Source organism: Periplaneta americana, chromosome 13, assembly GCF_040183065.1.
Source record: "Periplaneta americana isolate PAMFEO1 chromosome 13, P.americana_PAMFEO1_priV1, whole genome shotgun sequence".
Classification (NCBI taxonomy): Eukaryota; Metazoa; Arthropoda; class Insecta; order Blattodea; family Blattidae; genus Periplaneta; species Periplaneta americana.
The window spans coordinates 110,860,157-110,886,990 of NC_091129.1; the positions used below are offsets into that span (position 1 = coordinate 110,860,157).

The 26,834-nt window shown below is 39.7% G+C and overlaps 1 protein-coding gene across 3 annotated transcripts in view; it reads left to right on the forward strand.

Annotated features, from left to right (window-relative positions):
• The window catches only part of LOC138712262 (protein drumstick-like), a 56,383-nt gene extending 32,945 nt beyond the window's left edge, over positions 1 to 23,438 (forward strand). For 2 of the 3 annotated variants that reach the window (XM_069843839.1, XM_069843840.1), the window contains exons 2-3: positions 20,668 to 20,962; positions 23,049 to 23,438. In XM_069843839.1, coding sequence (XP_069699940.1) covers positions 20,748 to 20,962; positions 23,049 to 23,112 — 279 coding nt within the window. In that variant the 5' untranslated portion in view covers positions 20,668 to 20,747 and the 3' untranslated portion in view covers positions 23,113 to 23,438. Of the gene's footprint in view, positions 1 to 20,667; positions 20,963 to 21,060; positions 21,129 to 23,048 lie in introns of all 3 variants that reach the window. The other variant, XR_011335684.1, reaches the window with a different exon arrangement.
• The last annotated feature ends 3,396 nt before the right edge of the window (positions 23,439 to 26,834 follow it).

Here is a 26,834-nt window from a genome sequence, read left to right on the forward strand (position 1 = left end):
TAATAAACTACAATTCATTTTTCCTTTTACAACTAGTTTTCAAGTTAGGTCTATTCCAAGCTTAAATTTACAAATAGCTATGGTTAGGCCTTTATTAAGAAAATTGCAAGAAACTATAGTCTAATGCAAAAATCTGCTCAAAGAAACCAGATGTGTTTGCTTTTAAAGGCGTAGGTCTCTAAGGACAACAGATAACAAATTAAGTTCTGTGTAGGCCTTATGTTCTGAGTTTCTAGAATCAGTTGTTATACAATAGACTATAGAGGGACGAGCGGGATTGTTTGCCCAAAGCCTGGATACTCAGCGAACTTTAGCGTAGTCAGCTGATGTGGGTTGAGAATGCGCCTAGCAGGGTTGTTAGTATGAAAGATCTACAAGGTAGCAGTGCTGAGAAATAGTGACCCCCATTGATAGCATTAAATACTAAGAAGAAGAAAAAAATTCTGACTCGACTAGTAAAGTAATGTAATGTCACGAACAGTCATCAAATTTAATAAGAAAGCTGTCGGATCTGAAATTTCAATTTGAAACCTGACGCAAACTATTGACTTATAGACTAATCATAATGTTTATGGTGATGGTGGTAGTGATAGTGATGATAATGATGATGATGATGATAATAATAATAATAATAATAATAATGTTATTTTAGGCTTGTTATTTTAGGCTCTTTTATTCAGACGTATCAGACTACTCACTCTGGCTTACGGTATAAGCTTCACAGTCAGCCTAACTGAAAGGGGAAGTAGCATTTGTCCAACAGTACAAAAGGAGCATAGCTATTTATACACGAATCTAATTACATTACATACAGTTTTGTATTTATTCATTGATAGTGTTCTGCCTAAGGGCAGGTCGTTCACTGCAAACCCAGTATTCTCCAGTCTTTCCTATTTTATGCCTCCCTCTTATTCTCCGCATATGATCCATATAGGCTATTCTATTATTTGATATTTTCTTCTGCCCCAAACTATTCTCTCGTTCACCATTCCTTGCAGTGCAGCCTTCAGTAGGCAGTTTCTTCTTAGCCAGTGAACCAGACAATTCCTTTTTCTCTTCCTGATCAGTTTCAGCATTATTCTTTCTTCACCCACTCTTTCAAACACATTATCGTTGCTTATTCTGTCCATCCATTTCACACACTCCATTCTGCTCCATATCCACATTTCAAATGCTTCTAGTCGCTTTTCTTCATTTCGTTGTAATGTCCATGTTCTGTCCCATACAATGCCACACTCTATACAAAGCACTTCTTCGTTCTTTTTCCAGAGGTCCGTAGAAAATGCTTCTTTTTTCTATTAAAAGTTGCCTCCTTTTGACTTTCTGGCAGCAGCTCATGTTACTATTTATAGTACACCTCAAGTATTTGAAGCTGTCCACTTGCTCTACTGCCTCATTTAGAATTCGCAAGTTTATTTTCTTTACTTTTCTTCCTGTGACCATGGCCTTCGTTTTGTTTTCTTTTATCTTCACCCCATACTGCTCACAGCTGTCATTTAGCTCCAATAGCATATCCATTGGTATTGTCTCTTCTGCTAACAACGCCATACAGTGGCGACTCGTGATAAAATATTATGTGTGTTCACAATTTTGTGTTCCAAAATCGAAGAGAATTTGAAATCGTATGTTTTTAGCCTAATATGAAATGTCATGATTCCAATGTTTCACTATCGAAAAAACCGTATATAAATTCAAAACAACATATAATAATAATAATAATAATAATAATAATAATAATAATAATAATAATAATAATAATAATAATAATAATAATAATAATAATAATAATAATAATGAAACGAAACCCAGTCTTTTTATTTCCAATTTTTCCTGGTAAGCCAGTTTACCCAGTTCTTTACTCTTCAAAATTACTTGAACAGAGTTCATTGTTTACGTTTGTTAAAAATTAATACATAGCACATTTTACAAAAGCGTGTGTTCAGTAATATGTTTTGATTCACAACATACTGATACACTATAGCCTATACCAGTACTGTAATTCTATTCGCATAGATTGATTACTATAAATACATGCCAGTAAATATTATTCTTAAATAATATAACTTACACCACCATACAGATATTTAAATTCATACCACCATCACATTCAGCCAGCACGTCTTTGAAAGCCAAACTATGCTATATGCCGACACTGAAGTATAGTAATTCACAAACTACACTCTCGTAGCAGCACTGTACACACATCCACATAAAGTAAACGTTCCTACAGTGAGATGCTGACACCTGCAGGTTAAAATACAGACTAATTACATTTCCGTCTCGAGATATAGCACGTAAACGATAGACATCGATGCATCTGACATCTGTAGGATAGATTCACTGTTCACTTAATGCTTTGTGCTCTTGACGAGTCATAAGCGGCCAGCGAAAGACAATTTTCTCCCGCGCATGCGTGAAATTTCTGTAACCTTCTTGAAAAGAGCACGGCTTGTACGTGAACGGATGTTGCCAAGTTTACATAAGAAGTTTACGCAAGATGCGGGAAGTTTAAAATACTCGATCCTGATATTATACATCCCCACTACGCCAATACGGTATTAAATAATAAAACTAGTCGTGCATTAATGGAAACAAGGTGTTCACGTGCTCTTATGCTCTTATTGACGCACCGCCACTGACGCCATATCATCAGCAAATCTGATGAACTTTATTCTTCTTCCTCATACTATTACCTACTCCTCCCATGTTCTGAAAACAGTTCTTCACTAAATTCTCCAAGTAAATGCTGAACAGGGTAGGTGATAAAGGGCATCCTTGACGTAGCCTACTCCTTTCTCTATTTCGCTTCCTTCTGACATTTATTCTTCTATCCTGATTTTAACTCATTCTTTATATAGCCTAGGCTAAAGGTTAGACCTATTGAACAGTCTACTCTCTTTCCAATTCACACCAATTTTCTTTAGGATTCCCATCAGTTTATTCCATCCAATCCACTTTCTCAAACGCCTTTCCTATTGTATATTTTGGTAAAATTTAACGTTGTAATATTCAACATCTCGTCATTTATATGTATTAAACATAAGAAATTAACTAGATTACAGACAGTAGCTTACATTTCACTTGACGATAGGAATAGATTATCAGAAGAAGAGCAATAGGTCTATTGTTACATAGTTACATCTCAAGTCTGATTAGTGAACTATGCTATTAGTCAGTGATGTACGCAAAGGAGAGGGAAAGGAACTGGCCAACCTACCCCATTATCTCCTGACTTAGTTGCCTCATGAACAATGTCTTATTGCTGTCACTTATGAGATTGAAACCAGTCATGCATAGACGTACATGTAGGCCTACCTAAAATTGAATTGTTTATTCAACACAATACCCTTTTACTCCATGCACTTAGCACAACGGTCATAAAGCAATAGGCCTATTAATTGCAAGTTTTGCAAATAATTGTTTGTCTTGGTCTGCAAAGCACACTTCCACTAGGTAGGGTCTACTTATTAGCATTAGCCTATTACAACTTCATACGATGAAAACTTCTTTCTTTCCAATGTAAGTTATTTTTTTTAAGTAGGCCTATCGGAAATCAATGACAGTCTTTAGAGATTAAATCTGACAAACACAGCAAATAGTAAATTAATTCAAAGACAACTTTATCCATTTTCTGCAACGCAATCAGGGATTTGTGAGTAAGTACTAACTTATCTTGCAAGAACAGCATAACTTTGGAAATTTTACTGCGACGTTTCTCCACAATTTTTTTCGTAAAGCTTAGTTAAAAATTAAGAATAATACGCTCCCGTCACAGTTTTATCTTGTTTTAAGTAGTCTGTCCGTATTTCTTTCAAGAGACTGGTGCGAGGAACTTTCCTACATATTTTTGAACACAAAATTTCTTTGGGCGCAGAGAAACATAGCGTTTCCACTCTTTTGATACTTCTTTTGTTTCTGGAACGTAATGATGAATACAGATTTCGTCCATAGTTATAATATGATTAAAAAAGTTAGAAGAATACTTTTCAAAACGGCTGAAAAATGATTTGAAAATAATTGCCACCCTGAATAGCTTATGGGCAACGTTTACGAATTTAGTGATCCATGAAGCACATAATTAACTCATATACAAATCATGATGTAGGTCTACTGTATGATGTGAAAGACATATTAATAGGACATTTTTAAAGTCTCTGGTATACGTATTCATCGATTCTTCAAAATCATGTCATGCATGACATCGATATTTTTTGAAGTGTCACAGAAATAGGTCTTCTAACACGGTATTCAAATTTTATCTTTGGTCTTCCTGCCTTAAATTCCGCGATCTAATTTTTACGGTGACGTATGAAGTACAGTGACATTTCCATGTATCTATCACATCCGGATTAATTTTCTTGCCGGACAAACGTTTTAAAATAAGATAGTTTATCACCGAGCGATATTCAGTTTTATCAACTTTAATTTGTTATCTGACATGAGTTTCTTTAAAAATTCTCAATACAGAATCGGGTAAAGTTTTAATCAACAAACATGGAGCAGCCTAATTATTTATTCAACAACGTAGGCCTACTCTTTTTCATGGCAGTCGCTTTCACTTTTGTTTGTAACGAAGATTCAACATTAACTCTACCTTATATCAATACCTCTTATTATTTATAGCACATTAGATAATTTAATTTCACATTCTGTAATGGGCCCTAACAGAGATCTGTGGAATAAACATATGAAGGAGAACAAAAATGATAGGCCTACTTTGATTTAACGTAAATTGTCGTATTCCAACCTGCACAAAAGGAGAAATTTTTCCCCAACGTAACCCATTTATATAAAGAATTTTCTACAGACTTTCATAGCGTGCATTTTATCGTCTTTGCTGAACCGGATTTGATTTGCAGTAGGGAAATGGAATTTATCTTTCACCTACAAATATTTTATCAAAGTACTTTACTTAAGTTATGTGTAGGCCTATACAATATAGAATGATGGATGTTGCTATCAGCGGCTAAATTCTATAATTAAGCCAGTGATCGGCAGTATCAGTGCTCTGTGACGTCACCCTTAGACTAATCGCGCTCTGCATCGGCATGCCTACATCTGATTTCGTGCATCTGGTAATCCACGGTGATATTTATAGCACTGTAAATTAATTTAAAAAACGGGCAGATATTTTTATTATTTTAAGTTCGATTATTTATTGAGAGTAGAATTTCTATGAACACAAAATGAAATGACAGAAGGAACTATGAAGTAGAAAGGGGCAGGATGTTTAACAGCTTGTCTTTCAATTGTTGCAGTAGGTCTACCTGTCGATCTAGTCACTCATTGTCATATTAATTGAGATAATATGCTGAATAATGATACTGTAAATTAAACTCCCTAAAATTTTGAAGTATCTCACAACAAATTAAACTTCTTTGTCATACCCTCGTACTTCACAAATAAGAATAATTAATATTCTCTATTCTCATATTGATAAAAATAATACAGAAGTTAACGGTCTTTCACTAGTACACTCCTGTATCTCAGCCATGACATAACTTACTCGTTTAAATATACACGCAAATTACCACGTATAAATTAAATCAGGACTTAAACGAATTTTCCCGAATTACCAATAAAATTACACAAGTCGGTAGGCTACTGAACTGCACTAGTCTGTCTCCTCTTCAGCTGCTCATCTAGATTGAACTTGCTCCGACGTCAAAACTGCTTAACTTGCCGAACACTGCTATAGGCTATATTTACCCCGAGAATATTAAGCTAACTTCCAGCCTCTATGACAGGATCTACAGTCATCTATCACTCTTGTCAGGAATCTATCACTCCACAACAAGACTCTCATGGCAGATCGCACGAGCGCATTAATGACAGTCAATCACAAGCTAACTATCATGCCTTGAGATTCCGATACATATCTAGACCTAAGTTATTCTATCTGTGATTTTCCGTTGTATTCTGAAGGTTTTACATACACCTTTGATGATAAAGGGATCATTTTTTTATTTTTCTTATAACTTAGGCCTATTAATTTAGGCTAGTACAGATTCTTAGCTTTATATATATATATATATATATATATATATATATATATATATATATATATAAGTAACTTTAAGATGACTATAAAATTGCATGCGAACACAATACCAGCCAGCAATCTAATGGCTCATTTTTTGAATATAACATACTGTACACCTTCGAGGGTAAAAAAAATAATTATTCACTTTTATTATAATAGACTAATTTAATTTAATGGACTTCTGGCTTTATAGCTATCTGTGAAAAAATTGAAAGAAATCTATAAAACTGACCAACTTGTGCATTAAAATGTTTTGTCATGCAAACATAATAGCAGCCAGAAAATGTAATTTTATCGCTAATTTTCTCAAAACTGCATTTTTTAAACGGTTGAAAAAGGTATCTTCCTCAATTTTCTTTTGCATGAAATTTCGCATAGGCCTAGCCCTTTTTCTTAGTAAGATAAACGAACTGCAGCTCAGTATTTAACCTATCTTTAACAGATAAAAAAGAAATTAATGAAAGATGTCTTAAAAATGTAAATAAGGACTTAAGTTATATATGAATATTTTTTAACCCTTCCATTGCAGATATAGAGGATTCCACATTAAGAAAAAAGGATTGAGCATATGAGGCTATTCCGTCAACGGACTAGTTGCCATAGAAACGCCTACATACCACATACCTTCTAAAATATAGGCTACTAGGCAAGGCCCATAAAACCAATGCTTTTTTTTAACGTGGAATGCTCTTGAAAATTTTGTAATTCACAATTACAGAAACATTTTATGTAGGTTAAGCAAAAATTGTTGCTTTTCGAATGAAGAGTAAGGGCTAGACCTAATTTTCAGACATTAAACATACAAAATTTCATCAAAATAGAGCTTAAGGATAAGGGGGGGATAAAGTTGATAAAACATATAACTTAGATTTTAAAGGGTGGAAGGTGTTTGTAATCCCTTAAAGCGCTAATACAGACGTTAGGATGAGCCGTAGAGGTAGAGATAGAGAATCTATCGGGCGAGACATAGAGCATTTTCTGAGCACTTCAACCCAGGTAGTCTTTTTGTGCACCCTGTATGGAAAGAGTTGCGTAATGATTGTGTTGCCTGGCTAAGCAGGCCACACCAAGCATTTCTATCCAGTTATCAAATCCTAGTGGTGACCTATTGTACCTCACAGACATATGCTATATGAGTTGTCAGTTCCCTTCAAGAAGGACTTGGAGGATTCCTGTGCCTCTTATTCGTGTTGAATCCACTACCACTTTCATCTTTCAACCCTTGGTCCATCCGCGAGGAACAACCACCAAGGAAGACGGTCGATTTCGCGTCCCCCAAACACAAGCGGTGCCATTTTTTTTGACATGAATACACGTCTGTAAGTTCGATGCAGTAGGCCTACTACAATAGGATGCCATCCCAGAAAGTCCACTTACACAATGTCAGGTCAGATTCTTGCGTCTTTAATTTCTTAACTATATGACATATTCCAATGAAGTAAACGGCGATCGTCAGACTAAGGATCAATGTATCCAATGTAACCCTGAGTTGGTGATGGTGACGTCATCTAGCGATAGGCGGGACGAGGGAAATTAATTGGCGGATCGCGCTGCAGCAAGGCAGTGTAACTCAGGAATTGAAATTATGCAAATATAGTATTTCAGGTAAAGCTCCCTGTAAAGCAGATTTGAATAATTTCAAGGGAAAAAATTGTTCCGGGGCCGGGTATCGATTCCGGGACCTCTGGTTGAACGTACCAGCATGTATGTATGTATGTATGTATGTATGTATGTATGTATGTATGTATGTACGCTGGTACGTTCAACCAGAGGTCCCGGGATCGATACCCGGCCCCGGAACAATTTTTTCCCTTGAAATTATTCAGGAATTGAAACGTTCGCAGTGGTGTCAAACGATTTGTAACGGACCATACTGTTGTGCAACAACCAGCAGTCGATAGTTAAATTGAAAAGGAGATATGTTGATTGTTACTGCTGACGTTTAGAATATGTTATAACAGCAATTCTATCAGCGACGTATTCACCCATAAAACTTGCGGCTGTGTCCCGATACAGCCTTCCCCGATTTTTTAGAATGCTTTTCCTCCGGGGACCTTTTGGATTAATTAAATTCATTCCTTGTATTATTGTGTTTGTCCTGTGTTAGCTCTAGTGTAGACCTACTTTTTGCTCAATTCTGGGCACATGAGCACGGAATCCCTTCCTTGCGGTCGATCATATGGTGGTACGTGATTGGCTTACCTCGTCTTAGGCTACATTAGTCAATGCGTCCTAGCCTATATGCGATGAGTTTTCCAAGTTCGACGATTGGTCTTTGGGTGACATTCGTGAATTCGACGCTGACAGGCGAGTCATTTCCCTCAGTCCTGCAGGGCCAGATCTCATCTCCAGACGAAACCTTAAAGTCAAGGGCCCGGAACCCCAAGCTCTTAAATTGAAAGATATGATGGAAGAAGTAGGTCTACATATCCCATCGTCCATATAGGCTATAGTGTATTTTTATTTTTACAAAATATGATAGCAGTCACTACCTAGTGTATCGAGTTTTTTGTTGTTTTGTTATTTTTTATTATTGAAGAAGAGGAGCACAACACACTACTTCCCTTTTCAGTGGAAGAAGAATAGCTTTTCTCAGAAGTTTAAAAACATGGGATACGCCCTTCTCCACCAAATCTTTAAATTCTATATGAGAATCGCAAAATCTAGTCTATTTTTAACTATCTTTTTAAATGTGGGGGAGCTGAAGGGTATTGGTTGAATGAAAGAGGAAATCAAGAATACCCCCGAGAAAATCTTCTATAATATATTCTTTTTTCACCACAAATTTCATCAGGACCAGTCAGAGCAACGAATTCGGGCCGCCTGTATGGAAGACCAGCTTAATAGCGCTGAGGCACAGATGTGGCAATGGTGCATGATGCCCAATTTATCATCTGTAAGCCCGTAGACTACAGTATTCACAACGGAGATCAGTAGCCTTTGCTCACAAAGAAACTCAAGAGATTATATAATGATATGAGATTTCTTACTTAATGACCTTGTCTACAACACTAATGTCCCGTGTTTAATAGAACTTCACAACTGATGCGTTAAAAATCCGTAGCATGGCTCCCTTTGTAGGACAATTAGGCCTAGTCTAAATAAAACCAGGCGTTGAAATAGTTGCTTTCTTTTTAATGCCATATTTAACGACACTGTATAAACTACGATTTTTTCCTAGCGTCAGTGATATTGGTGGTAGAGCGATGGTATTCGTTGAGATGAATTCGAGGTTCGCTATGGGATTACCTGACATTCGCCTTAGAGTTGAGAAAAACCTGGGAAAAAACAACCATGTAATAGAGCTAAGCAGGACTCGAACTCACGCCCAAACGCAGTCAGGCTTTTATATTTAACATCATCATCATCATCATCATCATTAACATCATCATCACTACCACTACCACCACCACCACTACTATCACCACATCACCATCAGCAATAGCAATATATAGGCAGGGTTTGTTCCATTTGTGTCTCTCCGAGAACTCAGTCCTAGAAGTGAATATAGACTAATCGTGGACCTGGCGTTGACAAGAAAGACAGACCTATGCATACTACTTGTGATGAAAACCCTCACAATCGTGCATGAACTCTAGTCGGGGATACCAAGTTGGCAAAGTAGTTCCTGGTTCTAGTCGGCAGACGTCCTGTTGGCGAGAATTGCTAGCATAAAGAGTAATTAGAGAGCACCTGATGGGTAAGATCAGCTTGCAGAAGTGCTATTGTATAATATCTGGTGACTATTAGGAAACTATTTAGCCTTCTCCGCGGTACCTATTTCGGGGACTGAATATCTAGTCTTAGGAATTTTAGTCCCATACACCCCCTCCTGTGGTTAGGCCTAAGCTATAGCTATCCACAATGAACCAACCATGGTCAGATAGACAGCCAGACAGACACACACACACATTTAGGGCCTACATACAAAAGCAACATGTTTGTGCATTGTCTATGTGAGGTGACCAGGTAGCTCAGTTGGTAGCGCAACTGGCTAAGGATTGGAACATTCTGGGTTCAAATCCAAATTATGACGAAATTTTTCTCGCTACCAGAACTTTCAGAATGGTTTTGAGGACCATACAACCTTCTATCAAATCGAGTACGAGGCTTTCCTCCTGGGCAAAAGACGGTCGGAACGTGGTGCTGACCACATTATATCATGAAAGCATGGAACTCTGACTCAGTGTCTCCCATTTGCTTTCATGTTACCTAAAAGGGATTCTTTATCTTTAGGCTACGGTATTTTTTGACACAATGGCAGAGTCCTTAAATTCGTTATTTGTCCCGACTCTCAGAGCGTGACTTACGGATGTTGCTAGTGCTGAGGAGTGTAGACCATTTACAGTAGTTCATCAGAGATTATTCAGAGTGCACCACAGACGGTGGGTATATATTATACTCGTAATGAATGATAATTTATTATGGAGAATTGTTGGGATGTCTCAGGGAACCAGAGTAGCTGGAGAAAGCATCTGTATTTCTTGATCATGGGCTTAACCGACACAAGTTATAAATTCAGAGAATTCCTGGCTTATACATAAGCCCAGCGCGCTAGAACTGATTTTTTTTTTCTCGATGTGATGTTCTTTGTTGTCTTAAGTGTACTTTAGGCATCGTGTTGATCCTAGATTCTAAATATCCACCTGTATATTTCTTTAATGTGGATCGAGAAAAACTAGAAATATAGACATTGTAAAAATAAGCGGAGATACGGGAGGCATGGGAGGCAATGTCTCCCTGCTTCAAAGTGATAATAAGATAGCTACTCACTCACTCACATTCTCTCTCTCTCTCTCTCTCTCTCTCTCTCTCTCTATATATATATATATATATATATATATATATATATATATATATGAAGAAAGCGAGCATCAGGAGTTATAATAGACTTATCTTGCAAATTAATAGATAAACGTTTTCGAGTCACACAGAGTTTGTGTGCTCTCGATATGGGTTTCTGGCGTCTTGTCAGCCCACTCGAGTTATGTGGATAAAAAGGAAAAAATTGAGATGGTGTTGGGTGAAGTTCCTGGGTAACTCAGTAGGTAGAGCGGTGGTGCACTAAGCTAAAGTTCCCGGGATCGATACCCGGCCCAGGAACAATTTTTCCCTTGAATTTGTTCAGGTAAACGTTATGTTTCTAAATACAGTATAGGTACTTTCTATTGTGATTTATTTTTTTATAAAACTATGGGTAAGAAAGAATTGGGACACGCCTGGAACATTTTCTATAGAGTTAATTCAGTTCACTTCATGTGATAATGAGTTCGCAAGATATCCGTTTCTTTTTAAAAGTAGGTCTATAGAACAAATTGGAATAAACGTATTAGTAATAACGAAGAACCTGTTAATACCTACAGATATAATAGTGGTAAGTGTTAGTGCATCTGTTCAACCTACAACCAGTGACCATACAAGTGACTGATAACAAATGGCGAAGTGGACAAACATGAATCATCCTATAGAATCAGTGATGTCACAGCTCTCTAGTTCACACATGAATATTAGAATTTTGCTCACAAAAATCGATAATATTTATTTGATATAAATTACATTTTGCTGTAGCTTACGTACCTAAGAAGGCATAGGTTTCAGAGGGCAATGGATATTTACTTTTTTATTGTGCAGGTATTTATGTGCTTGTTTTCATGCGTATGGCGTATTCGTATGATTAACATAAGAATACGTATTTATGAATTAGTTTATTTATCATTCTATTGTGCTTCCCCCCCCCCCCAAGGAAATCGTTATATTTCCGCCTATGACTGTAGATCTTTCTAAGAGTAAAAAGGTTCTTTTAATGATAAGGTTGTTAATAATATAATTAGAATAATGAATCCTACAGTATCTTTTATTGTAAAGTAAGCTATGGGTGGAATGGAATTTTGTCAATATTTCTGTTTAATCCTATTGCATTAACTTACCGGTATTTGATCCTGCATACATAGACACAAACATAGGCCTACGACATGTTGAGTGATGGATAACCCTGTAGCAGCATTAAATGTGGCTTCAGTTTTAAATGGCCGTCGTTTATATTGCCCCAGTCTTTACGAGAAGTTTTCGAGAGATGTAATTTATTTGTCGCTATACCTGTGAGGGATTCGAGCTTCGATTAGTGGCGTTACTGGCATGCTATATGGGCGGGAGAGTAGGGTTCGTTCTCACGTAATGGCAACTTTAAAGTTCTCACAAACGTATCTGCAGGTAGACTATTACGGGGCAGGAGCAATTTGGCGCGGGGTTTCTCTGTATCGTGTTATTACACGTTACTTGTCATCAGACGCTGCGGACGGGTAGAGCACCTAAAACAAACCAAAAATGTGGAGGATCTAAATCCCTGGAAGGCATCGTTACCGAGATTCAGTCCAGGTAGTAGTTTCCACGGGAACATTCCATATCAGCTGATGCGCCATGCCTACGATCCTCCTTCGCATCACCTATGCCCCTGCACCTCGACCTCCACACCCCCTACACCTCCACTTTCTAAACTTTTCACTCCAACACCACCCTTTCCTCTGCAATCATTAGGACAGTATCACCTACATCTTACTTCGTTCTTCGTGACTTATTCATTCTTTTTTTCTTTTATTCTCTTTTCCTTTCATGCATGAGTTTGGATTGTTCATCTCTATCAAAGGCGAAACTTCTTCCTCTGTCATGCATTGAAAATACTTTCTGTTGCAGCATTGGTTCATCCAACTTTTGTAAAGATTTCTCTGCTGAAAGACATAAATTTCTTATTTAATTATCATTCAGTGTTACCTATTGCATTTAAAACATTGTACCCCATGCACATTTTCCAGGGACTTTAAAGTAAATCAACTATTTTTTTTTCATGCACTAGGCAGACTTGAGTATTGCAATAAAAATGACACAGCATTTGAGGAAATCCCTATGATTGCGCTCAACATCTACCGTTTGTTCACTAAAAAAAGTCCACCTCCATAGTGACATAGGTAACTATGTGTGCAAGAGATATGCTTTTAAGGAAAAGTACGCCGATTTAGTTTCCGAGGGGAAAGTTCATAACCACTGCTGACTGAATTTTCTGTTTAATCCCTTCATCTCCACTCATCCCCACTTTTAAATTTCAAATTGCACCCCTTATCTTCAGACACATCATTTTAAAGGGGATGGTATACTCCGTTCGTCTACTAAAAATAATTCGGTCCTTCCGTTTCTGAGATACAGCCAGACACTTATCATTTAATGAATTAAAGTTTAGTTGACATTAGATCGTATTATGGTGATAATGTCCTATTACTGTGTGTAGGCCTAAACCTACTAGAAAACAAATCTGTTGTTTGCTTGGTGTGACTGGAATTCCTATTGTCGTGAAATTGTATGTTTTTTTAGTTAATTTAGGCCTATACACGCTTTGATATCTTAAGTCATGTTACGTGTTTAGAATCTTTGCGAATTTATCAGTAAGCCATGAACTATTGTTGTTATTCTGTTTATATTGTCATATGTTATAAATGGCTTGCATTCATTTTTAACCCCTGTAATCGTATTATTGTTATTAACTGAATTATACATTCTTGGCTCTATCTCAGAAACAGATTAATCCAATTATTTACTTTTTGGTAGACGGATAGGATTTATCATTCCCTTTAAAATGATAGTCCTATCTCTGAAAATAGGCCTAAGGGTGCAATTTGATATTCAAATTTTGGGTGGGTGAGGGTGAAGGGGTGGAACAAAAGATTCAATTAGCAGCTGTTTTGAACTCCCCCCCCTCCGGAAGCTAAATCGACGTGTTCCTCAAAATCGTATCCCCTGGACATCTAAATTTATTCAGGGGGAAGTTTTAGAATGAACACACGGTAGGCCTATACAGAAATTAGGGTAAGATTTAATTAGCAGAGTTTAAATAAATAAATAAATAAATAAATAAATAAATAAATAAATAAATAAATAAACGTCAATTCTCCATAATAATAGGCCTAATGCATTAGAATAGATTGTAGCCTATAGATCTAACCTACTATTAAGGTACAAGTAAATAGGCTAACTGTTTTTGAGTCACAGGCAATTAACAATTAACTGGTACAGTATACTGTATACAGGCACGTGAGAATATCCCGTAAATATCGTCATCCGTCCCTATATGAATAATGACCGAGCTTGTTTTAACTTTCTATTGTTAGTTGCGCATATCGTATTGTGCACGTGACTGTTTCGCGTTCATATCAAAGCACAACTGAATAACATTATTTAAAAATATAGACTATATTGCAACTTTTCCATGGATTATATGGAAGCTCTATTGGCTATTATTTCCAAATAGTGAGATCCCAAATAGACTAATGTTCGTTGATGTGTACGAAAGACTCGATCTCGGAGTCCTCTGACTGGGAATAGCGGAGCGCAACGCGACGTTGTTTCCTTTGTAATGTGACACAACGTTTCTAAAAAATTTCTACACTAGTTAAGAAAATATTAAAAATTGAGAAATTATTTTAATTATTTTTACCCTTACACCACAAAGACCTTCATGGTAAGCCTGGACGATAGACAACCTCCACGAGATTGGACTTTTGCGTAACTAGCCAGGCGTTCATAGAAAAAATAAATCGCCTGGAAATATTAACTAACGTCAAAACATGAGATTTTTTCATGTCTAAAAATAACTTCGAAGATCGAGAATTTTTTTATAGCCTATAGCTAATATGGTTCAGTATAGCCTACTATAGCCGATTTTACCTCTAAATATATTTCCATGTATACCTCCTAACACCCTGTACGTAATGAAAAGAAGATAGACTACCAAGAAATCGCACTTGAGCGTACCTAGACCAAGAAGAATGAGACCGATTGCACGACCGAGGAAGAGATGGGCAGATTAACATTTCTAAGCTGTAGTGGGAAAATTAGTAGGCCTACTGCGACCAAAATTTGCTAAGAAAGAAGGAGGAGAATAATAATAAGAAGAAGAAAAATGATGTGTAGTAACATTTTTATTCTTCAATATTTTCCTTCCTTCTTTTCTTTCTTCCCCCAAATCCAGCGGTACGTATAGGCCTATGCGAACCTTCCCGGTACGACGGTTGAAAATAGCTGACTTATTCCCACGAGATTTTAATGATGCGGAGCACAAAGAAGGTGTCTTACCTTGACCAAGTAGGCCTACTGTCCCCCACAAATGCTGACACCGCCACAGATAGGCTATCTGCCCCATGCGAATATCGAACTGTGAGCTAATTTCATTTTATCTGTTGCCTACTTACTTCCGCTAAAAGATAATTGTTTGTTGAAACGTTTGCTACTTACGTGGCCGCCAGGGATTTGGGTATTTCGCTAGCGAAAGAGGTTTGGAATTACATGACCACGTACGCATTAGAAACTACTGTCGTGCTGTTGGTTCAAATTAGAAAATTGCGCCGTGTTCGTTCGGATTCACCCGCCGGCGTATGAATACAGGAAGTTAACTGAACATGAAAATAATAGTAGGTATAGTTAACCATCGTCCCATATCTGTTCTTACTGCAATAACACTTTGTAGCTTATTGGTTACGACACCTGTTTTTGCCTTCTACCAACATCACTACTTCATCCGTTATTTTCGTCTTATTAAAGTCATGCATACGATATATAAACCAATATGCTCAACTAGGTAATTGCTCAATATTCTTATTATCTCTTTAGGCCTGGATATATCAAGTAGGCTACAGACAAAATATTGTGGTGCAGCCAAACAATTTATTTGTAAATTTTTACGGAAATATACGTTTTAAAACAACCGGTGTTGCTCAGGAACAGTTAGCTGGACTTATGAACTAAGACTGAGCCCGGATATGTGTTCGAATCCCGCTTGGCCTGATTATCTGGTTGGAATTATTTTGAGATTTTTTCCAACTGTAAAGCAAATGTTAAATAATCTCAGAACGAATTCTGGATCTCGACAGAATATCATTTCGACTCCATGGTTACTGTACAGCGTCTTTAATTAGCCGGTTTTATACTTAGCGTAGCCTATATGCATAGTAAGTAGGCTACCCTATCTCTGATATTAAAGAGGTAGTTTTATCACAGTCTAGTATATACAATCACGAAGCTTGAGTTTGTAAGGGTACTAGAAACAACAGACTGTGCATATACTATTTCGCATTGTCTGCAATGAAGCGATAGTAGCGATCCCAGTGGTTAGCAACTATCTATGGATGCATATTTACTACGTATTGAGCTTCGTGACTTTATATGCTAGACTGTGGTTTTGTCTTATCTTCTCTGTCCGTCCACCTGTGTACAATATTTTCTCTTAAACTATTCCATATGTTAACGTAAAACGTTTATGACCTTGACATTCGAGAAATCTGGTCACACTTTCTGTTAATACGATGACGTCATTAATTACAGTAGGTCTTGAATCACTAAAATCAGATGAGTTTAAAACAAAGCAGTTCTGAACATGGCTAGCCGTGATAAAACATAAAAAAAGATGAAAGTGATATCATAATGAGTTCATTATATTATTCGTACCGGTATACAAATTGGGGTGATTAATAAATGTGTGGAGTTAAAAGACATAAACAGTTAATTTAACATAAACTTAACTATTGAAAGTTGTATAGTGGCTAGAGCGCTAGACTTATAATCATGTTGACCCGGGTTTGATCCTCGGTGCACCGATTTATAACTTGTGTTGGGCAAGCCCGTGATCCAGGTAACATAGAGGTTTTCTCCGGGAGTTCCTGTTCCCCTATGTAGATTATTTTCGACGCTTTATCAATAGCTTTGGTTATTTAGCGTCTGAATGAGATAAAGGTGATAATGCCGGTGAAATGAGTCCGGGGGTCCAGCGCCGAAAGTTACCCAACATTTGCTCAAATCGGGTTGAGGGAAAACCCCGGAAAAAACCTCAACCAGGTAACCGACCGGGAATCGAACCCGGGCCACCTGGTTTCGCGGCCAGACGCGCTGACCGTTACTCCACAGGTGTGGACTTCCCCTATGTCATCCCAACAAATCTCCATCGCAAGTGTAGCGTATACCAGCTTCCTATGGTGCACCCTGGGCAACGGCTCTGTCGGTAAATTGATCTACACAACTGTCATATGGATGAATGACGTAAGTCAAGTACCCGCCATAAAAAAAAAGACGAATGAATGCATGGGTAAATGGGAGGTAAACATTTAAAAGGTACTCGAATTCGCATCCTTTCAAGGGAAATTGGAGCTGAGAGAAGTATCTATGTGAGCTCCAACCATATTGGCCACTTGTCTCACTTCGATTTTCGCCGTTCGATATGAAGAAACGTTAGAAAATTTTGTAGCGGAAAGTCGAAAATGGACGTAACCTAATAGCTACCACATGAGGTGATGGACAAAGCTCGGCAGAACAGCAACAGGACAGGGTCGCCGAAGATGTTAGAAGCCTGGACAGCGAGTGGGGTGAGGGGCACCGCAGTCCTCCGAGTCCTTGAGCTGTGCGAGTAACACTCGAGTGAACTCGGCCTAGGCTTAGAGTACCAAAGGAGACATGCGAAATTCAAGGTTCCGATTTCAGATGTCGAAATTTGTGTGTGTGTGTGTGTGGGGGGGGGGGAGTGTAGGTTCGTACCCCATTTCTTTTACGACTCATCCTGTCATTTGTCTTAACGCCTTGGGAAAACTACAGAAAACCACAGGCAGGATGAGTTGTTTCAATTTAGAAGACTAGTCATTTGACTCTAGATGACTCTAATGAAATATCTCTATTATCCGTGGTAATGAAGGGAATGGGCTGAACGGCTAATCGAAAAAATCGGATAATCCGTACCATAAAAGATGTTCATAAATTTAGTGAATAATGCTTACACTTTCGTAATTTCCTCTATGGTCTTTTATTGGACACGTTAGGTAGTGGATCAGAAGTTCACTGATTTAAGTCTGGTTGTTAACAACGGGATTTTAGGGGATAAGGAAATTTCTCGTAATGACTATTTTTGGAAAGATAGACATAATATTGTAGATTTACATAATTTATATAATTACGTGGCCTTGATTTTTATTAAATTACACACAGTTGTGACTCCAATCTCGTATTCTGAGTTGAGCCATAGTTTCTCGTTTCCCGAAACCACTCAGCCATTTGCACTTTTTTATACTTAGCACAACACGATTTCTTTTGATACTCGTGGAAGACATTTTATACAGAAGTTATACAGTACGACAACTCGCACAGTAGACCATATTGTGTAAGGGTAAAGTCTTGTAATAACCATCTCTAGAAAAAATAACTTCCTAATACAGTCCTAATGTACAGTAGTATACTCCATATATTTCTGTTGGAAAAAAAGCGAGAGAAAGACAATACGATAATCCATTAATCGGTTAATAGGGTCACGGATAATCCGGATTCTACTGTATAATCCAATTGGCCCTGAGGGCATGGTGGGAGGATTGTGGCATATTAAATGGAGAATGAAGCGAGACGGACTGTGTAGAAAACCATGAGGTACAAAGTTCTGTTTCAAATTCTGTTCACAATAATTTTTCTCTCTTGTACCTTGAACATAGACGCCTTTCATGTTAAAACAAATAATAAAATAAAATAAACCCACCCGCAATCCTTTTATTCGTCACCACACACAATAGATGAGTAACTGCAAAGGATAATTTGTTTCTTGATCACAGTAAATATTAGCTTTATATATTTGCCTTAACATTTTTGCAAGAGTTAAGGTGAAAGAAATAAAGAAGCGAGACAGTAGGCTAAATGTGGTAAGTTATTTAATTACTTCATGCTTTGCGTCATTATCGAGTTAGAATTAAACATAACTTGCTGGTTTAGTAATCTTAGTCTCATGAGATATCCTTGAATGCATTCATTACTGGTGAGTCAGGTTCCGATTTATTTCTGAGTCATAAGAACAAAAGGAAAGCTTATTGTGTGACTATTACAGCTGTCTTCTGTACACAGACTTCCTCACATAATAAATTCCATGTACGCTACGCGGCAACGACCGAGTGTTCGGGTGGTATCATGCTGGCAATTCTTTTCGGGAAATCCGGGGTTCAAACCTCAGGATCAGCAATTCTTTTAGCAATTAGATGAGTTATATTTTAAGGTAGGACAAAGCAACTCATAGGCTCTAAGGTCCATTATGCTCCTTCCGGAGTTGAATTTCGATATGGGCAATGGACGGCCAGTCAATTTTGCCTGGAGCCATTTCATTCAGAGACAGGTTCATTTCCATGCCACACCCTCGCCCGGACCCAACATCACTCAGCAGGTAAACCGGCTGCTGCTACCCGCTTTGTAAATTGCTTGCTATACTTCTGCCCGTCCGGTGCCAGTGTACATTAACACTCTTTGATTATGAGATCTGGAGTAACGGTTAGCATGTCTGACCGTGAAACAAGTAGGCCCGAATTCAAATCCTGGTTGAGGCTTTTCTGGAGTTTTCCCTCAATCCGTTAAGAGCAAATGCTGAGTAAAATTCGGTACGAATACATGTAGATTAATTAACTTCTGCGGTAGCTGTATGGTCAGATCTTTAGCCTGTCAACGCCTCTTATCAGTTCCACTACAGCACCCTCCCAGCTTCCCCTATGACGTTCTCCTTCAATCAGGGCCGGTGAGGTGAGTCCTACACTGTAGTTTTGTTTTTTTTTTTTAATTTGAAATCTGGGTGGCATACAGCACGGAGTCCATATCTAGTATCTTGTAGGCCTGGTATTTCCCCAGCTATTATACGGGACTCACCTCACCGGCCCTATAAAGGATGTAAAAGGAATGTATCAACTGTTACTCACTCCAAATTTACTTGAAACCACGCCCCTATTCGCCAACTTCCGAACTGATAACGTCTACTGAACAAACTTTATAAAAATATTAACAACTCACTATAGTAGTCTACCTGTATTAACCCATGCGGTAGCTGAATGGTCAGATCTTTAGCCTGTCAATTCCTCTTATCAGTTCCACTACAGCCTCACTCCCAGCTTCCCCTGTGATGTTCCCCTCCGACCAAGGACGGTGAGGTAAGTCCCACACTGTAGACACATTTCCAACCCACAGCAACTGACTACGTTGAGGTTCGCTGTGTATTCAGGTTGCGAGCAGGCGATCGGAGAATGCTACGAAATGGTAATGGATGATATGGAGATCTTCACGAAATGATGTACAGTAGATGCTTAACATGGAAAAACGGGAGAATCCCGAGAAAAGCCCCAGCTGCAACCTTGCCCGGCACAAGTGTTACCATAGATTTTTCAATGAAAAATTCCATGCTTGATAGGGACTCAAACCCTGGCCGCCTGCGTAGCAGCTGAAGGTCTGACCACTTAGCCACAACAGGAGTAAAATATTCCCTTAGAATCGTGTTTAGTGTTGTCTGTTAGTGTTCTTGAGAGGTGCTGACTGGAAAGTCATGTTGCAATGTCTGATATTTGGATATAATCTCCACGAGAAATGAGGTCAGTTCAGGTCAAGTGGCCCAAAGTTTGACAAGTGCCGGGTTCGATTCTTCACCTGGCAACCGGTTTATTTATTTTCTCATAGTGCCGGGATCCTTATCCTTTCATTCGATAAATGATGACAGCATAATAAACAAACAAAAATCAGTTGGTGGAGAACTCGTATCGGTTCCCACGAGTGGGGATGGCGCTCAGCTGCTCCTTTCACTGTTGCAGATCGAGTCTGGGATGCGCCCGCACAGTTGCGAGCTGAGAGCCGGATATTGAGCACGCGACCGCGTTATTCACCCACTGCGATGTTCGCCATAATGCCCATAGAGACGGAGGACCGTCGCGAATTCAGGCGCAAGATGAGGGCCAAGTGCGAGTTTATCTGCAAGTACTGCCAGCGTCGCTTCACCAAGCCCTACAACCTGATGATCCACGAGCGCACCCACAAGGACGACGTCACCTTCACGTGCGAGACCTGCGGCAAGACCTTCAAGCGCCAGGACAACCTCAAGCAGCACAGGTAAGGCCCGCAGCGGCCCAGAGCCTGCCGCACCGGCCGGCCGGCCGACCAACCGGCGACTGTGTACATACTCACTCATGTTTGTTTCTCTCCTGTAGATGTGGGTGGCGGTGATGCGACAGTGCGCCATGCCACACCCTTGCCCGGACCCAACATCACTCAGCAGGTAAACCGGCTGCTGCTGCCCGCTTTGTAAATTGCTTGCTACACTTCCGCCCGCCCGGTGCCAGTGTCTCGCGTGCTGACACGGAGCGGTGCCAGTTTCGCGCGTGCTGACATCCTCTGATGCCAGCGGCTCGCGTGCTGACACCGCCCCGGAGCGTGTCTTGCGCGCTGACACGCTCCGGTGCAAGTGTCTCACGTGCTGACTCCGCCCGGTGCTAGAGTATTGCGTGCTGACACAGCTCGATATCAGTACGGCACGTGCTAGAGTCAGTGTCACGTCAACTAGTCCAGTGTTAGAGTCTTTCCTACTGACATCGACCAATGCTAGTGGCTCATGCTCTCACAGTCGACGCCGGCCAGTCTGGTGAGGTGTGACATCCCATGATGTCAGTGCCTCGCGTGCTGGAATCGTCAGTGACAATTCAATGGGCGCTAACGTTGTTTCGTTTCAGTTTTATACCTAACACTGATCTGCTCATAATTTATAATAGTGCTATAATGCCAGGCTCCATGAGTCTTGAACAGTTCTGATATTGATCCGTGTTAAGCCTCACGAATTCTGACGTTAGTTTAATGCTATTCTCATGAGTTCTACAATTAGTCCGATATCAGAATTATGAGTTCTAACATTGATCCATTATTAAGTCTCGTGAGTTATGACATTGATCCAATATCAAGTCTCATGAGTTACTGGTCCAGTGTCAAGTTCCGTCAATTCTAATATTGGTCCGATGTCAAGTTACGTGAATTCTGACGCTGCATTGTCAAGTCTCGTGAGTTCTGAATTAGTCCAATTTCAAATCTCATGACTTAAGTATTGGTCCAGTGTCAAATGTCGTGAATTCTAACACTGATCCGGTGTTACGTAAATTCTGACAATGATACAGTGTGAAGTCTCTTGAATTCTGAACTGGTCCTGGTCATGAGTTCTGACATTGTTTCTATGTTAAGTCTCATGAGTTCTAAACATTGGTTCAGTGTCAGGCCTCTTCAGTTGATACTGAGCCATTTGTCAAGTCTCCTGAGTTCCAACTTTGGTACGGTGTCAAGTCTCATGAGTTATGGTACTGGTCCGGTGTCAAGTTTCATGAGTCGTCACATGAGTTACAGTAATGATCCAGTGTCAAGCTTGTGAGTTTTAAAATTGGTCCGGGCATGTGAGTTCTGACATTGATACAGTATAAAGTTTCATGAGTCCTGAATTGGTCTGATGTCAAGTCTCGTGAGTTCTAATATTGATTCTGTTAAGTCTCATGAGTTATAAAACTGCTTCAGTGCCAAGCCTCTTCAGGTGAAACTCATCAGTGTCAAGTCTCGTGAGTTCGGACATTGGTCCAGTGTCAAGTCTCGTGAGTTCTGACATTAGTCCTGTGTCAAGTCTCATGAGTTATAGTCTAGAAATGGTCCAGTGTCAAGTCTTGTGACTTTTAAAATTGGTCCTGTGGCACGTGAGTTCTGACATTGATACATTATAAATCTCATGAGTCCTGAATTGGTCCAATGTCAAGTATCGTTAGTTCTGATATTGATGTGGTGTCAAGTCTCGTGAGTTCTGATATTGATGTGGTGTCAAGTCTCGTGAGTTCTGGTAATGGTTCGGTGACAGTTGCGTGCCTACTGACATCGCTGACTCTGTCCCACGCATCAAAATGGTCCGATGTCAGTCTCTTGAGCACTGACACCGCCCTGCCAAGTCTCGCGTGCTGACACGGCCCTGTGTCAGTTCCGCACGTGCTCACACAGTCCGGTGCCGGTCTCGCGTCGGCTCGATGACAGTTCTGCGCGCTCTGACACCGCCCCGGTGCCAGACTCGCGCGTGCTGACATCGCCAGGTGCCAGTTCCGCCGCGCGTACTGCATGCTTTAGGATGTGGCATGCGTACTCTGTGACAGCCGAGTGACTTGCGCCTCTCTTTCCGCAGGTCGATCCACTCCACCCCCTGCAAGGCCGCCAACGGATTCTCCCCCAGGTACTCGCACGTGTGAACAATCAGTGACAGTGAAGTGACAGTAGTGTAGTGGTGTAGTGACGTCAGCATAACATAGCAGTGTACATACTAACCCAGATACGTAAGCGCCTCCTCGCCCCGGTTCTAGTCTCACAGCCCCTAGCGCGGGCGAGGGGAAGCAATCGGATACTTATGCCAGCTTCATAAATATATTCCGAGTTGCCAGATATATTCATATTGTTTTCTAAATATATTCTATTTTAATATATTTATTTTTGTTTTATGCTTAGGCTTGTTAGCTTATTACTGTATCTTGTACATGTATTACAGATGAATTGCAAATAAATCTGCCAGTGTAATCCACGTGCGGGTGTGTTCATTCCGTAAGCAGCGACGCGTGGCTCCCACGGTGAGAGTGAACGGCTGGCGGGCGGGCGCGTGGAGGGGGAGGGTGTGGGAAAGGGCAGCCGCGGAGCTTCTCAAGTTCACAGCCGCCCACGCTACCTGTGCGCTATGGCGGCGGCCTACTTCCGCGTGCGTGCGTGCAGCGGCACTTTCACTCGGGACTCGAACCCCGTCTGCAGGGATGACGCGCTTTTCCGCAGTGTGGATCCAGGTCGCGCCTCCAGTAACCTTTCGGAATTCGGCCAGCACAAGGCGAACTTGTTGAGCAACAGCAGCGGGTGTCACGCGCAGGCTCGTTAGCGGCTGTAATTGTTGCGAGCCGCGCGGCCCCGCCATTCCCACGGCCCACTTCGACGAACCGGTGCTGCTCAGCGAACACTGCGCGGTGCTACTCAGGCAGGTCCCGCGCATGCGTGGTGCTACTCAGGCAGGCCTCGCGAATGAATGATGCTACTCAAGACAAGCCTGCTCATTCGTAGTGCTACTCAGACAGGCCTCGCGAGTGCATGGTACTAGCCTACTCGAGACAAGCCCGTTCATTCGTGGTGCTACTCAGACAGGTCCCGCTCTTGCGTAGTGCTATTCAGACAGGCCTCGTGAGTGCATGGTGCTACTCGAGACAAACCACTCGTAGTGCTAATCAGACAGACCTCGCGAGTGTATGGTGCTACTCGATACAAGCCCGCTCATTCGTGGTGCTACTCAGACAGGTTTCGCTCATGCGTAGTGCTACTCAGGCAGGCCTCGCGAATGCATTGTGCTACTCAAAACAAGCCCGCTCATTCGTGGTGCTACTCAAAAATATTCCGCATATGCATGATACTACTCAGACAGGCTGTGAACAGGTGCTGCTTAAGACATGCATCACGCATGCGCGATGCTACTCAGGCAGGTTCCGCGCAGTTAGGTTACTCTGCGGTGCTACTCAGGCACACTTCATCTTATTAGTCCGGTACATGGACATTAGGCCTACACGGTGTTGCTCAGATACTTTCATTAATTACTTTGTGCTACTCTGATACAACGAGTAGTTATAAATAACACTACATTCCAAATCTACTTTAAAGTAAACGCGGTGGTAATCAAGCACTCGTGTCACGCTATATGTAGCCTACCTCTTCAAGATGCATATCGACATTACGCACCGAAAAATTAAGATTGTAGTCACGTTCACATCAACTTACGGCGTACTATTCAGGTAGGCCTACTCCAGCATAAATAAAATAAGGTTACAATGAGGCGTGTCTGTGATCCATTTTGGGCCTAGACTCACGGTGTCAAACATAGCATTGAGATACTATTAAAGCACTCGTGTATAAAAAGAGGCTACACTCAAAAACCATTAGGCCTATAAAATGAAGTGTGAAGTGGCTGTCCATACCTTTCAGACCCTCCTGTATACGCAGTATATTACTTACTAATCTACACCAGCAAAGCTATCCAAATAGGCCTATTCCAACATGAATAATCTATGTATATTATATTTCTGCACAGAGATTTTGGTTCAGGTACTTCCACATAACGAATTGTCTATGATACTCCTACATAAAGCTTTTACTCAAACATAATTAGGCCTACTATATTTTTATTTGCTTATACACGAAGAACCTACCGAGCCATTCTAAGAGCCTATAGGCCTAATGAATGTCAACTTATTCAGATATTTTATATAAAGAATATAATTCGACATTTTTTACCGTGGAATAGATGTAGGTATAACAGAAGTTTAGGAACTACAGGCCCATAGGCCTAAACGACTCTACAATCAGAGAAAGCAAAGAAACGGAGACCTACGAGTAGGCTTATATGGTGGATTTGAAGAACAACTCTTAGTAACATATCCAACAGATAGGTCACTTTTTCTTTATTTTCTCTGATGATGGCATTCAATAGCCTACGTATTTTCGAAACGTTGGACAACTCTACTTTTATGACACGGTATTAAATATCCAAAGCTTTTCACCGTGTAGAACATGTGAAAATCTGTAATCATTATTTAATAAAGAATCTACTTGGAAATTCCTATGTGTTTATCTGCTCATAAACATTTATGTAAAAGGTATACTCAGTCACCCATAAACAATCATTCTATTCAGACAACCTTACATAGAATAATTTCAAGGAAAAATTGTTCCGGAGCCAGGTATCGATCCCGGGACCCTTCGCTTAGCGCGCGAACGCTCTTCCGACTGAGCTACCCCAGGAACTATACATGACACCGTCACAATTCTTCCTTTGTATCCACACGACTCAAATGAGCTGATAAAACGCCAGAACTCAACTATGAGTGCACATAAATACTTGTGTGACTTAAATTGTGGCTTTTTGTTAACGTACCTCCAGTAATGAATGTATTATACAAATCTGGCTTTCAGGTAGTAGCTCTCTGTAAAGCAGGTTTGAATAATTTCAAGGAAAAATTGTTCCGGGGTCCCGGAACAATTTTTCCTTGAAATTATTCAAACTTGCTTTACAGGGAGCTACTACCTGAAAGCCAGATTTGTATAATCTTACATAGAATCCACTCATCGTTAAACACCTATGTGAGAAGAAATTTCTCTAGCGTTTGTATACCCGTATAATGAATCAGCAAATCTGACACTCATACACGAAAAACTGCTCATATATATATATATATATATATATATATATATATATATATACACACACACACACACACACACACACACACACACACACAGTATAATATAATTCCAGCCAAAACTCGTATAAGCCTACAATGAATATCCACATATTAGGGCTTATAACAGAAAAATCGACTTGGACACAACTATGTGAAGTATTAATGAAACACAACTTTATGAATTTACTGAGACTAATTCTGCGTAAGAATCTACAGTAATTACTGAACAGCAATCTCATAAGATTACTGTATATGAATATACTAAAATGCTCGGGCATTTCTATATATTCATATTAATATGTCCACACACTCCTGCATATAAATCTGAAAATTCACAAGTAGATAAATAAACTACTCATACACTCGCACTTAAAAAATATACTCAGTCATAATAAAGAATTTACTCTGCCACTCATACATAATGGATATACCAGAAACTCATACATAAAGAATATAAGTAGGCCAATCCATGAATAGTGTTTGACACTAATATATAGACTAAACGTTTACTCAGATAGGCCTACACATACTTAAGTAATCTACTTAGGCCCTACATACTCGTACCGTACACGAAGAATTTACTCTGACCGTCAACATAAAAATACTTAACTTATACTGAGACACTCATAGATAAAATTTTACTCAAATACGATACTCGTAGGCTTATATAAAAAAAAATATGCAGAAACTCGTAAGCCTACATGAAAAAT